At 39.9% G+C, this 13,534-nt stretch overlaps 1 protein-coding gene across 3 annotated transcripts in view; it reads left to right on the top strand.

Annotated features, from left to right (window-relative positions):
* Positions 1 to 3,787: 3,787 nt before the first annotated feature.
* RBM20 (RNA binding motif protein 20) overlaps positions 3,788 to 13,534 on the top strand; it is a 151,465-nt gene continuing 141,718 nt past the window's right edge. For all 3 annotated transcript variants that reach the window (XM_048506585.1, XM_048506584.1, XM_048506583.1), the window contains exon 1: positions 3,788 to 4,397. In XM_048506585.1, the coding sequence (XP_048362542.1) occupies positions 4,240 to 4,397 (158 nt within the window). In that variant the 5' untranslated portion in view covers positions 3,788 to 4,239. The remainder of the gene's footprint in view (positions 4,398 to 13,534) is intronic.

The following is a 13,534-nucleotide window of genomic DNA, read 5'->3' as shown; positions in this document are numbered from 1 at the left end:
CCTTGTCCCATTCGTCACCTGCTGGCGTGAAGCCCCCCACCCAACGCTGTCCTCCGACCCCTGGAGGTCGGAGGGCAGCATGAGCGAACCGCTTCGGCAACCGGCAATAACAAGCAGGGGCAGGAAGCCCGACTCCCGTCGCGGAGCCGCCTCTGCCGTTGTTAACTACTCTGCTCGGCGCTTCGCATGCGTGCATGCAAGCGAGCGCCTTCAACCACCACCTTGGCGGAATTCTACGCGCCCGGCGATGGCGAAGCGACAAAGGGAAGCAAATCGTCGAAGCTTTTGAAAGCAGCCATAGTCTGCCTAGGAAATGTCATGATGTGACATAACCCATGGACCAATAATGACCTGATGCTTGCATAGGGACCTTCCATTACCTTTAGTGTTATGTTTATGCTGGGGTGAGATTTGGACCAAGGACATTTAGGATACTAACTGAGCTCCACTTCTCCATTGGCATGCCCCCAGTGCCACCCATTTCTGGTCCATTATGTTAACCCACTTACAGCAGTACAGATTTATACTAGGCTGGTGACACCCGTTTGCCACCATACTTTTGAGTTATGCTAGTGTTGTTATGCAGAGAAAGGCAAACCATGTATCTAAATCACTTGACTTGCAAACCCTATGGGGTTGCCATAAATCAGCTATGACTTAATGGTACTTCATACACACACAGTGTTAATATTAAATATGTATATCTAAATTTAAAATATTTTCTTGTATTCTTCCTCCAAATTTTGCATGTGGTAAAATCATTTACGCTTAAACCAAGGGGGTAAAAATTGTGTGAAATCAGAATTTTCCACTTACTCAGAAGAGCTATTATATATTAACACCCACTGTACAGACTTCTTGTACAGGTGCAAATGTAAAAACATACCATATGAAGGGCAGTTGGAGAATCATATTTCACAAAAGAACAGCCATTTAAGATCTGAGAATAAATTTAAGTCGAAAACACATATTTGCTTATAATACAGAAATCACAAACTGAAGAACTGATAGGGATGCTGTTTCGTTATTTCAAGCCCGCTTCCTTGTTTTTGTCTAGACTCCATCTATTTCTCTTTTACAATCTTTCAGTACTATAGCTAACATTCATAAACTAAAGAATCCAAGTGCTTCGACAATATGCTATGATTTTTTGTCTTCATCTCACAGCCTGCAGTACATGAACTGGTTCCAACTAGAAGCTGAGAGAAGTGTGTTTTTATTTTAATGAAAACAATGATATGGTTTTATTTTGATGAAAACAATAGTGAGAGATGTAGGCCTTAGGATATGTTACAATATTCTGTCAGATAAGGAAGTTAGTATGGTGAGTTGAGGTGCAGCAGTTGAGAAAATTGTATGCTTCCATAGTAGTCCTACACAAATATGAGAATTATAGTTCATTTTTATGTGCTGCCTTTGTCAAAACCATTATTTTGTGCATCATTGAACATGGTACTTTGATATAAGAGCATTTATAATTCATTGAACAACTATTATCAAACTTTTAAACAGATGGGGGAGCAGGGCTAGGTAGGCACTAGGACCCAGGTATAGTATGCTACAACATGTTGAGTAATGTGGTGGAGGAATATACAATCTACTAACACCTTTTTGTGAGACAGAGTATAGCAATTTGCTAGCCCCTGGGCTCTATAATTCTGTGAGGGGTGGACTAGGAATTCTGTGAGTTGATCTTCAGTGCAGTTCTGGCACTGGTATATTAAGGGTGGGGCAAGCCAGGGCGTGAACTCCAAGAACTATTTCCCTGGGGTTCTGGCTGTTCCTTTGCAAAGCAGAAAGCTGCTCCACTGGAGAGCTGGCTTACCTGTGGCAGAAAGCAATGGGTAGACTTGGCCACCGTAGAGGGCAGGTCTATCAGTTCTTCTTAATAGCAGGTATACCAGCTCTTAGTGGTTGAAAGCATTGAGTAGACCTAGCTGCTGAACAACATAAAGACTTGTTTGATTTGAGAGGGTGCAATTTTTTTATAGATACACCCCTGAATGCTGGCAATGGACTCTGTGGAAGATGGTTAGTCTCCTTTCTCCCAGCACTTTACCTGGAAATTAATTACTTCATCTAAAACAAACAAACAAACCCTGAAACTTTTCATCCATGAGACCTGGTAATCTTTGGCTTGGCGATTTGACTGCTCAAACAAAATGATACTATATTTTTGTTTATGGGTAGCTTCCATTTACAGTGAAACCTTCCCAGGTTTCTTTGAGAGGGGATCATGCAGTTACACTAATATAAATGGATATCCTGTTTTATGCATGTGAGAATGTTCTTCATAGTTTCTTACCTTCTTTTAATTCCTGGGTATCACACACGACATTCAATCATGGTTCAGCCTAAATGTGAAAAATCTTTTATGTAAAAACAACCTCCTACCCTGTTCTTTTTCCATTGAACCCTACCTGTGCAGTTTGCATTGACATCTACTTTGTCTCACCTTTTCAGAAGTTGGATCTCATCTGTTGAAGTGCACTGAGTTTTTAAAAGCCTTCTACATTATATTGCATTCAAACATAATTTCTTTTAAGTTTTTGAAGGAGCAAATTTTGAAGATACAGTAGTTTGCTGTAGAGTCCCATTAATACTTTAGATAGCAATGATATATACAGCACACGTGCCTTTCAAGCACGTATCTCACAGTGGCTTAAAATTTGTATTGTTGCCACATATGTATCATAAATTTTTGTAAACTTATTGTGTAACATAGCTGTACAGGATGTCTGAGATTGCTAGCTGCTGCCACAGTAGAACCAGATCAACACACAATATTAATGAAACTTTTTGTATACAATGAAGCTTTTAGAAGAGCAAAAATAGTTTCAGTAAAAATTCATCAGATAATTTGTCAGTCATTTATAAGATGTTACCTGCAGTATACATGGAGATCCTTCCAAATGAGTAAAATGTTACAAAGTTGACATATCTTTAGCTAATTTGAACTGTGTTGATCTAAGTTTTTTGTATCACTATAGATTCAAGCATCTTAAATGCAGATTGGACATAACAACCCATACATCTGCACAGCAAATACAACATTTTGCATGCCTCCCATACTGTTAATTAAAAATATAAATATTTATATAACAAAGAATATGATACCATTGTAAGGGAAAGGTTGGGAGAACTCTACAAAACAAAACTGAGAGTTATATTCTTTGAGGTCTGCTTCATTATACTGTTCTCATACTTGGAAAACACTTGACTGTAGCAAGTAACATACAAATGACTGTACCCACTTCAGTACTGCAGCACAAAAAATACTTTTTCAGGATGTGTGCAGGGGATGCCAAGTTGACAACAACCTGCTTATCATCTGGTAAACAAAATCATATTATATCTCAACTAAAGGGGCAGAGTAACCTTTTCCCGGGCACTTAGCAACTCTCTTGTGCCCATTTGTGGCTTGAGCTTCCCGGTGTCGGCGCATACAACAAAATGGACATGAAACGGCAATCATGGCACAACACGCTTGCATGCTTCACACTTTTACTCATGGAAATGCTTTCCCTCTAAGAAGGGTATGGTGGTGCCAAAAGCTGCGTCGTCGTCGGAGCGACATGGCGCGATAACTGAAATAGCAATTATAGAGCACAGCAACAATTTTAAAAGATCTAAACCCGATTTCCCGCTAAAACAGGGGACCCTGCCTTTGCAAAGCGGGAGCCCACGTGATTCAGCCTGTGTCCAATCAGAGACACGGTGCCCAGGCGAGCCAAGTGCACGTGCGCGCAAGAGGTTGCACGCGCCAAAATTTCAAAAGGGAGGGGAATGAGGAAGAAGCGAAAACGGAGCGTCGCGCCTCCTAAAGGCCGCGCGGGGTATAGAGACGTTCAATGTGTGCTTTTCCTCCTCCGGGAGGGAGGGAAAAAATGGGGCTGCCCCTTCTCCCATGCCCACTGGACGGCACGGGGCAGGCTCGTCTCCTCTGAGCGCTCCCTCTTCTGTCAGCGCAATCCCCGAGGCGGTTGAGGCTCCCGGAGCAGGAGGGGGCACCTCCTCCCCCCATTGGCTCCGCTGCGCCGGGCATCGCCATAAATGCTTCTCCCCAGGCGCTCGCTGCCCCCTCAGCGGAGGCGCCGTCCACAAGGGCGACCGGGCGAGCCAACCGGCCAGCGACAGTGGCACTTGCCGCCGCCCGCTCGAACCGCTGCGGGGCAGGCAGGCACGCCAGTCCGGGGTCGGCGCGCTCTCTCGCCTGGCTGACCCTTGGCTCTGCCTTGCATGGTCCCTGCGGCTGCCATGAACCAGGCCCCGGACCCCAATGGCCCCGAGCAGCCGGACGGCGATGCCCGCGGCTCTGCCCCTCTCCAGCCAGGCGCCAGCGGCGGTCCGGCCAGGGGGATGCCGGCGACACCCAGCCTGCCCCAACTCATCCAAAAGTAAGAGTCGGGGGAGGAGGAGGGTGGAGGGGAGAGGCCGGGAGGGAGGCTTTGCAGCCCTGCCCGGGTATGTCAGCCTTTACCCCTCCTGTTGAGCTCATGCAGAGACCGGGAAGTGCCAGAGATTTCTGCTTGTAAAGCTTTTCCTCTTGGATTAATTGGGAACTGTGGACTGTCTCGAGCCAGAGGCTTGTTTGCAGCGTTCACCAAATCAGGCTTGATCAGTTTCTTCACCTTTCTGACTTCCCCCGTAGTTGTGACCATGATCGAGGCTCCGTTGCCATGCAGCCTGAAAAGTTAAAATTTGTTTCTTCCAATTCAGATTGCACTGAGTTTTTCCTCTCTTGAACGGGAAATCTACTTCACTACACGAATACAAACATGATGGCGCTTCTTGTACCCGCTATTATCTATGTTTACGTTATAGAATTTGACATTTTATGCTCTTTGAAGGGTGACTTATCAGGATCTGACATTGACTGAAAGCAAATTTAGTAGAATACATATTATTATATAAAAATACCAGTAGCGACAGGAAAACAGTTAACGCTGTCTTAAAAATTACTCTTATCAGCCGGTAAATGCACGTTAAGGACAGAATCCCATATAATTGCGATACGTGTTCTAGGGACACATTCATTTACTATACGCTACAGAGTGCATCTGATTGTATATATTTGCTAACTGAAGCGTCTGAAGAGTAATTGGCTGAATTATATTTATTAGGTGAAACATGAATGTACAAAATAGGCGTCCGGAGTTCTAAAATATGTACATATCCCATCTTTCAACCCACCAGAGGTCCCATGGCAATTAATGATGTACGCTGTAATACATTGTATTCAATACATGCTGTCCTGAAGCAAAAATAATTTTATGTCTTACCTGTCTGGTCAGAAACAAAATATTGGATAGTGTTTGGCTATTGTTCAGTAAATGTGAAAATTATGTATCATAGTTTGAGTTCTATCAGGAAACATAGTAAAGTAAAGATATTTGTCTTGGTAAAAAAAACCATTTATTATTTTCTGAGTTTTCAAAAGAAGTTTTTTTGTGTTCACCTATCACATTTTATGAGAAACAAAATCTGTTACGAGTTGCAAAGTAATACTAGCCTGTTTGTTTAACCAGGGACTTGTAAAGCTTTCTCTCAGGAACTGTTTAAAGTGAATCTAATCTCTTTAAGTTGTTAATATTTGGAAACAATAGACAGGGTTTTTTTGTGATGTGTATTTTTTTGCAAAGATTTTGATCCTGAGGTTTTTAAATACCGTTGCCAGTTTTCAAGGATAATATTTAGAATATTCTCAATAGAGGTAATGAGAATAAAAGAAATGTTAAATGTGCCATATTTTGATGATTATGTAAAATGTGTGGGTTTTTAAAAATCTGTGACAGCATGTATTGTAATTAAAAAAATACACACAATTGTTCTCATTCTCAGTGATTGAGATGTAACGCAAGGAGAATTTTACTGTATTTTGCATATATAGAAAGGTTTAAATAGTTTATAAGAATCCTGCTAGGAATCCTTTCTTTTGGATGTGTGGCCAAACGGGTTAATGTGGAAGAAAGTTCTACTGTGGCATTCTTTTATAAAACAGTATTCATGTTTCAATTACGAAAGCATGTAGGTTTAGGTCTTCAGAATGTGATACTTTAAGAAGACAGACATACGTAGAAATAATCAGTAATTTCTTCAGGTTTACAATCAAACAATTTAATGGCGGCCCATCTTCACATAATTTGCAATTGTTCAAAGTATTCTAAAGCATAGATGTGTTGTCATAGTAGTAAGCCATCTATAAAAACATATTTTTAGTGAATGCTGAAAAAGCACTTTGTATAATAAGAACCTGTCATAATATCTGTCTTCAAAAATTTGATTTAAAAGACATGGTATGTTCCTGTCATTTTCTGTCATGGCGGCTTGGCGTAAAATAGCAAATGTCAACCATTTCCATCTATGGCAGTGCAACATGATCGCGGTATTTGTAACTGCGCTGCATATTTTTCCATGTTGACATAATTATATACTTCAACTCTAACTATAGTAAATAGAAAATAATGAAAAGTTGCATTTTGTTGTTGAGCTCATTATTTTTAGTAAGGTGTTTGGCAAATATGGATATCTGTTGATAGAAATTATGAAAATGTTTATGAAATTTTAACTATGCATTAATAAATTTATATGTGCATTAGAAGAAGTGCTACAGATACGAGGGCTTTAAATTAATGATATGTTTATTGGTAGTTGTTGGTTTACATATGTAAAAGAATTGCTAAGTTATAAAATACCAAACTTCTTTACTTGTAGGAACTTCCCTTCCTTTCTGTTGAGTTTGTTTTGCTGTGTTTTGCAGCAGAAAGTGGTTTGTATTTAAAAACAATAATTTTGAGTAGATTGATATTCCATAAAAAGTACTGAATGATTCCCATTTCATTGCTCTAGTTTCCTATTGGACTAGCAAGTGTTCTGGATTTCATCCTGGTGTATATTATTCTGGGCAGTGTGAAATTTAGGCAAGCAGATCTTGAAATTACATGTACAGAATGATACCGTTTCAGACACGATATGCCAGTCATGTTTGCTGTGGGAGTAACGTTTTAGTCAGTGAAAAAAGTTTTATATTTGGAAGTGGGAGACCTAAATTCAGATTGCAGCCATGAATTTCACTGGGTGGTTGTGGGCTTGTCAGTATCCATAAGACTGATCTGAATGTTGCAAAGATTAATGGCATGGGAACTATTACAGGAATGGTTAATAATCATTTTGAAATTGTGGTACATATTTGAGAGTTGCAGTATATGTAATACTTTTAACTCTTTCCATATAGTTCAGTTAAACACTTTGTACATTTTAATATCCCAATGTATTTGATGTAAAATCAGTTTGCTTGAAAATGTACTTGTGATGCTGCTGGTTATATCCGTTCATCTGTTCTTTGAATGGGAATGCAGAAAAGCTGCCACTTGAATCTGGAGTTTCTGTGTGGGACATGGGATTTTCTACCAATGGAGGGGGGGTTTCTCACTAAGGCAAAACCACAACTGCTTGTAGAATGACAAATCTGACTGACACATGGGTATGGTTAGGTAATAATATTGCAGATGTTATGTTGAATCTGTCTGGGTGGATGAAGTCCAACCAGGCTTCATCCTTCAGGCTGTAGTTTGAAAAGCAAAAGGAGAGATTGGTAATGCTAAGAGTTTATGATGTAAACTAACAGGTCTTTGATTTCCAAAGTAAGAAGTGGGGAAAACATAGAAATACCATTGTGGGCAAATAGGCAGTTATTTGAGTTGTTTCTGAAGGGACTAAATGAGATAATTACAGATGCTGCAATCCAGTGCATATTACATTTTCACAGCCATGGGGGGGGGGGGGCAGAGTCAAATTAAGTAAGAGATTGGATTGTTCCTCATATTCTTACTACCATTATTTGTATACCTAATGTTCTGCTTTTTAATTCACACTATATATAAGACAGTGTGCCTAAACATTTTAACGTTATTGATCTGAATCCAGTAGAAAATAATTCAGATTCAGATATACTCTTGCTATATCATAGTCAACAGTTTATTGATGATTCTCATCACTCATTCAACCATACCTCTCCTAATTTTATGTTTCTGGTAATTTCAGGTGGTATATTTGAATGTATAATTCTGATGAAAAAAGAGTTTATGTTTCTACAACATATAAAAAAGTGCGGTAACTTGAGAGTAACAGTGCACTCCTAAGAAGAGTTGTACCTTTCTAAGTCCATTGGAGTTAATGGGCTTTAAAAGATATAACTCCTATCAGGAAATTAGGGCTACCAGTTCTGGGTTGGGAAATACCTGGAGATTTTGAGGAGTCTAAGGAGGGTGGGGCTTGGGGAAGGGAGGGATGTCAATAGAGTATAATGACATAGCATCCATCTTCCAAAGAGACTATTTTGTTCAGGTGAACTGATCTCTGTCGCCTGGAAATCAGTTGTAATGGCAGGAGATCGCCAACCATCCTCTGGAGGTTGGCAATTCTCACTAAGCCTCTTTGAACTCAATGGATTTTATTAAGGATAAAGAACAGGTTGCATGATATGATGAATGATCTTTCAAATCTTCCAAGTCACATGCTGCTATTGTCTGTTTAGTGAAGAGTATGTGCTGCAGGGTTGTGAATACATTTACTAAAATATCTAGAATTGATTGTCTTGAATATAAAAACAGGTTTTAATCTGAAGAACCTGATTTAGTTGCTCTTTCTTCCATTATCCTCAGGAAATAGTAATTATTTTTTGCATCTATTCTAAATAATATAATGGAAACCTGATGAGCAATCTTGCTCTTTAGCTGTAGGCTGGTGTGAGTTGTAAATACATTTCATTATAGCCATTACTAACAAAGAGTTTTCATATTAGACATAATTGTAAGAATATTTCTAGACCAACTCAGTGATTCATTATTGTAGTTTTTTCAGGTTTTTCATATTAATTCGAAATGATGACTAAATCAAAAATAATTCTCCATTTTTGGCATTACTGCTCTCCTCTGTCCCTTGCTACCACATAATTAAATAGCCAAATATTCTTTTTGCTTCTTTATCTAATCTTTAACTACAACCTTAATTGTAGTGTTTGCCTGCATATACTATTGAAGAAGTGAAAAGGAAGTATATATGTAAATGAAGCCTGGCTATACTAGCAAATAGCAGAACTAATCAGAAGCTTACTAAGCTACATTTTTCTTAATGGTGAGTTCCACATTTTGCTCTTTCTCACCATGTATTGTGTTTCTGTATGTTTGTTTTGTCTAATATCCCATGCACGTGACATTATATATTTCTTTGACAGTGATTAATAATACAGCTAACCAGCGCTAAAAAGAGAAAGTCAGGATAAATAATCAGGATAATTGGAACTGAAATATGGTAGATTTTAAAATAAATTGAAGGTTTAGTCATTTTTAGTTTTATGGTTGACCTAGTGCTTTTGTTAGTTAAGACTTCCCCGCAGTCGCTTTTCGGAAAATATATGTAACAAAGCAGATTATACACTAGAATTTGTCTGATGCTCAAAACTGCTTATAGAAACAGATGGATTGCTGTTTATCCTATCTTTTACAATGTAAGAATATAAACTTTTTCAAAAAGGTAGCTTCCTAAAGGAATGTGAATTGTAAACTTTGGACAGTCTTTTACATGAGATGCATTCATCATCTTAACTTTTGAAGTCTTGGAGGAAGATCTTGAAGCAGCGGCAGAAGAAGAATACTGCTAAATTTCAAAGCATGGAAAACCTCTTGAGAATAGAAAAAGCCCACCTAATTTATGTTTTATTGTTAGTTCCAGTCATTATCCAATTTGAGATGGCCCTGTAGAACATGGTGATTTGGGTGGGGGGTTGCAAAAAGGAAAGGATCACTGATCTCCAGATGACATGGGTTGAATTTGCAACAGTGCCGGTAATTTTTATGATATACATTTTTCTCAGTACACCAAGTAGATTAATCAAGTAAGTAATAGCTTGTGGTCTATATAGCAATGAATTCCTATTTCCCAAATTAACTGGGCTTTTTTAACATAATTGAAAATTTTATATTGCAGTTCTCAACACAGGAGATACCTCAGAATTTATTTTTTTTGTTAAAACAACTTTTCAAGTCCTACTGAGATTACGTTGTGGCGTGAGTGTGCTAACGTGATGAATTTTTGATTTGATGTGCAAAGTGGTTATTGAAGATTCCTCTTCAGTAGGTTGAACAAGGTAGGTGAATGCAGAAATGTACCTAAATCAATATTAAGTTACCTTATTCTATTTTTAAATGTATGACACCAAACAATAGCTTAAAGGTTTTGAATAAATGTTTTTAATTTTTAAGTGTAGAAATTTAAGAATGGAGATTATCCTGGAATTCTTTTCAGTTGTAATTTTAAACAAATTAATTTTTACTTTAGAATGTTTTGTGTCTTGACACTATCTCTGATAAGTATGTTAGCTGATTGCAGCTAGATATTTTGATTTCATCCACAAAGTATTCCTCTTAGTATTCCCTTGACTTTGTGACAAGTTATTTGCTGTTATGATGCCATTTCTCTGTTGGCTTTTCATGAAAAGATTAAATACATTTGATAAATTTGTAGGGCATTGTTTTGTTACCACAATAATATAACTATATATATGTTGATGAAAACTATTGCTACATATATAATAATTTGCAGCTTTTGTGTGCATATTTTTTTTTGGATAGTAGCATGATATTAAAATGACATCATTGCATAAACATCTTGTTTCTCTCAAATTCTGTTCCTGAGAACTTGATGGTGGGCCCCATGAACAGCATAGGGGTGAAATGAGAGTCTACAGCAGTGGTTCTCAACCTGTGGGTCGGGACCCCTTTGGGGGTTGAACAACCCTTTCACATGGGTTGCCTAAGTCTCTCTGCATCAGTGTTCTCCATCTGTAAAATCGATAAATGTTAGGGTTGGGGGTCACCACAACATGAGGAACTGTATTAAAAGGTTGCAGCATTTGGAAGGTTGAGGACCACTGGTCTACAGTGTGGTGGCAGAATTGGCTTTTCTGCCAATGGAAGGGCCTCTTTGCTAGTACTAGTGCCCTTATGTTGTCAGAATAGTGCCTTTGGTTCCTCCCTTCACTTTTCTTTATATTTTCTACTATTCAGAAATTGAGTAACTGTTCTGTTTCATGGGATTAACTAACAGTTCTCAGTATATTAATGTGCCATTATCAATCCAGAGGCTGCTACGGCCAAGGATGGCTCTGCCACTGCACTGCTGTGCCTCCAGAGGGCTTTCAGGTGGTGCAAGGAGTCACCAAAGATCTGCAAAACCCCAGTCGCCTGAAAGCATCCCAGAGCCCAAAATGGCCTTACGCCACCCTTTTGAGTGGCATATGTTTGATTCCCAAACTGAAAGCCTGTTGGAAACCAGCTAAAGTCAGCTATACCCCAGGAACACCCCTGGAACTCCTCCAGCCGTCCTGGTGTCCTCCTGGAGGCCAATGCAACTTTGGGGGTTGGCCACTCTTCTGGATCGGGCATTGTCAAGGTCTGCGGTGCCTACCCACGTCCCAGTTTGCCCTTCCTGCCGGTGTAAGAGCCACTTATGCTGGATGTTTGGGCAAAAATGCTGGCACAGTCCCCAGTCAGCTCCACAAGTCCATTCTCCCCCACATAGGATTGGGCTATATGTGTATAACGTACAAAGTATTTTTCACACTAAAAAACTGGGTAGGAAAATTTATTTTGTTTGCCTTTTTAACGTAATTTTTAAAAATGCTGGATTGATAGTATAAATTCACAACTTCATTATGGTTTTACCAGTTAAAGCTGTTCCCCACATTTATGTCATTGCTAGGTGGTGTTGTTTAAGAAATTTTACTTTTACTAAAATAAAATTTGTGGTTTTTAAAAATAATTTTATTTGATCAACAAAAAGTTACAGAAAAAGGAAAGAAACCCCCCCCCAAATAAACATGAGCAAACATAAAAGAACTAAAAATAGAAACAGGAAAATGTTATATTATTTTAAATAGAGGGAGAGACGGAGGGGAAGGCTACTTCTGGAAGCTCATGGCTCCCCTAGATTTGCTGATCCTAAGTTTTCTCAGAGCTAGTGGGTCAATATTAAGGCATTTCTAGTTCTTGAATTTAAGGTCCCCAGTACCTGAGGGGGTGAGAGCTGAGGAAAAACAGCAACATTTCTTCTTTCAGCAAGAATGGTCAGGAGCTCTCAGATGATCAACTGGATTGAAGTACTATTTCTCTGGAAGTGAAATAAAATATTGTAATCTTTAAGATGCCATTGGTTTCCTGTTTATTTTTGTTACAACAGACTAAGCACCCTACCAGGGGGGTGAATCCCCTGGTGGAAGTAGTGTGTGGCTGCACCGGTGGATTTGCTGTCCCTGGGGCACTTACCTCAGCGGAAAGGCAATTCTGTTGGTGTATGGCAGCTGCGGTCCCTGTTCCCCCAGAGCTTAGACATCGCGTGAGAAGCATCACCAGCACCCCTGCTGCTGCTGGCATAGTGGTGGGGCAGGCTAGCAGTGTGGCCAGGGAGGAGCTGACTTTAGCCCTCCTGGCCATTTGTGGTGTTACACCGGTGGACTGGGCCTGTGACTTATGCCGCCATTTTGGCTGGTGTAAGTCTATTGAGCCCCATAGAGGCTTCTTGACAGCAGGGTGGGTTTTTCAGTTTTTTAGCCTCTCTTTGAGTGCAGCGGGTGGGGGCAGGAACAACACTGTGGCTGGGTGCCCAGTTCTCGGATGGGGCTGTCCAACATGTACACCTCTGAAATTAACAAGGAAAATTACTGTTGATAATTGAGTATGGTGGAACTTTAATCCACCTATATTATTTTCTTTGGTAGAGTCAGCTCTGGCAAGTATTTGGGAAACCGCAGCAGAATACCAGGATTCTGACACAAAGATAGGCAATGGCAGATCACCTCTGAATGCCCCTGAATCAGTGTTCCCTGTAAGCTGTATGGCTGCATAGCCACTGTATTGGTGTTGTTCAGATGAAGTGTTGCCTAGCAGGGGGAGTTCTCCTGAGCGGCTCAGTTGTGTAAAGACTGCGCAGCACCAGGGGCAATTTAGAGGGACTGTTGCTCTGAATAGTTGTCACTTGGGGTCACCATAAGTCAGCTGCAACTTGACAGGGAAGCCAATGGAACTGAAACAGCTCTTATTTCCCTTGGAAATGATTTGTGCTGGGAAATGGATCAAAATTATTCTCTTGAACCTCTTTGTGGCTTTCGACATACGCAATCATAGTCTCTTTCTGGAATGCCTATCTAAGCTGGCATTGGGAGGCAACATTCTGTGGTGGTTCTGGTCCTATATGGAAGATCACTTTCAGAAGGTGGTGTTGGCAGACTGTTGCCCTGGGACCCCTCAAATTTCCCTTATTCCCATGTGCTCTTTAGTATCTATACAAAGCTGCTGAGTGAGAATCTGTAGATTTTGTGCTGTGTTACCAGTATGTGTTACCAGTATGTGGATGACACTGAGCTCTGTCTTGCATTTTTCTGTAGAAACTTTGAAGTATAGAAACTTTGAAGGCAGTTTTTGAGTGGCAGGCTTATAAACTGAAGCTTAATGGCAACCAGATGGAAATGCTACTGGTG

This window comes from Sphaerodactylus townsendi, linkage group LG08 (assembly GCF_021028975.2).
Source record: "Sphaerodactylus townsendi isolate TG3544 linkage group LG08, MPM_Stown_v2.3, whole genome shotgun sequence".
NCBI lineage: Eukaryota > Metazoa > Chordata > Lepidosauria > Squamata > Sphaerodactylidae > Sphaerodactylus > Sphaerodactylus townsendi.
Note: the sequence above shows the minus strand (reverse complement) of the source record. Positions and strands in the feature narration are given on the sequence as shown.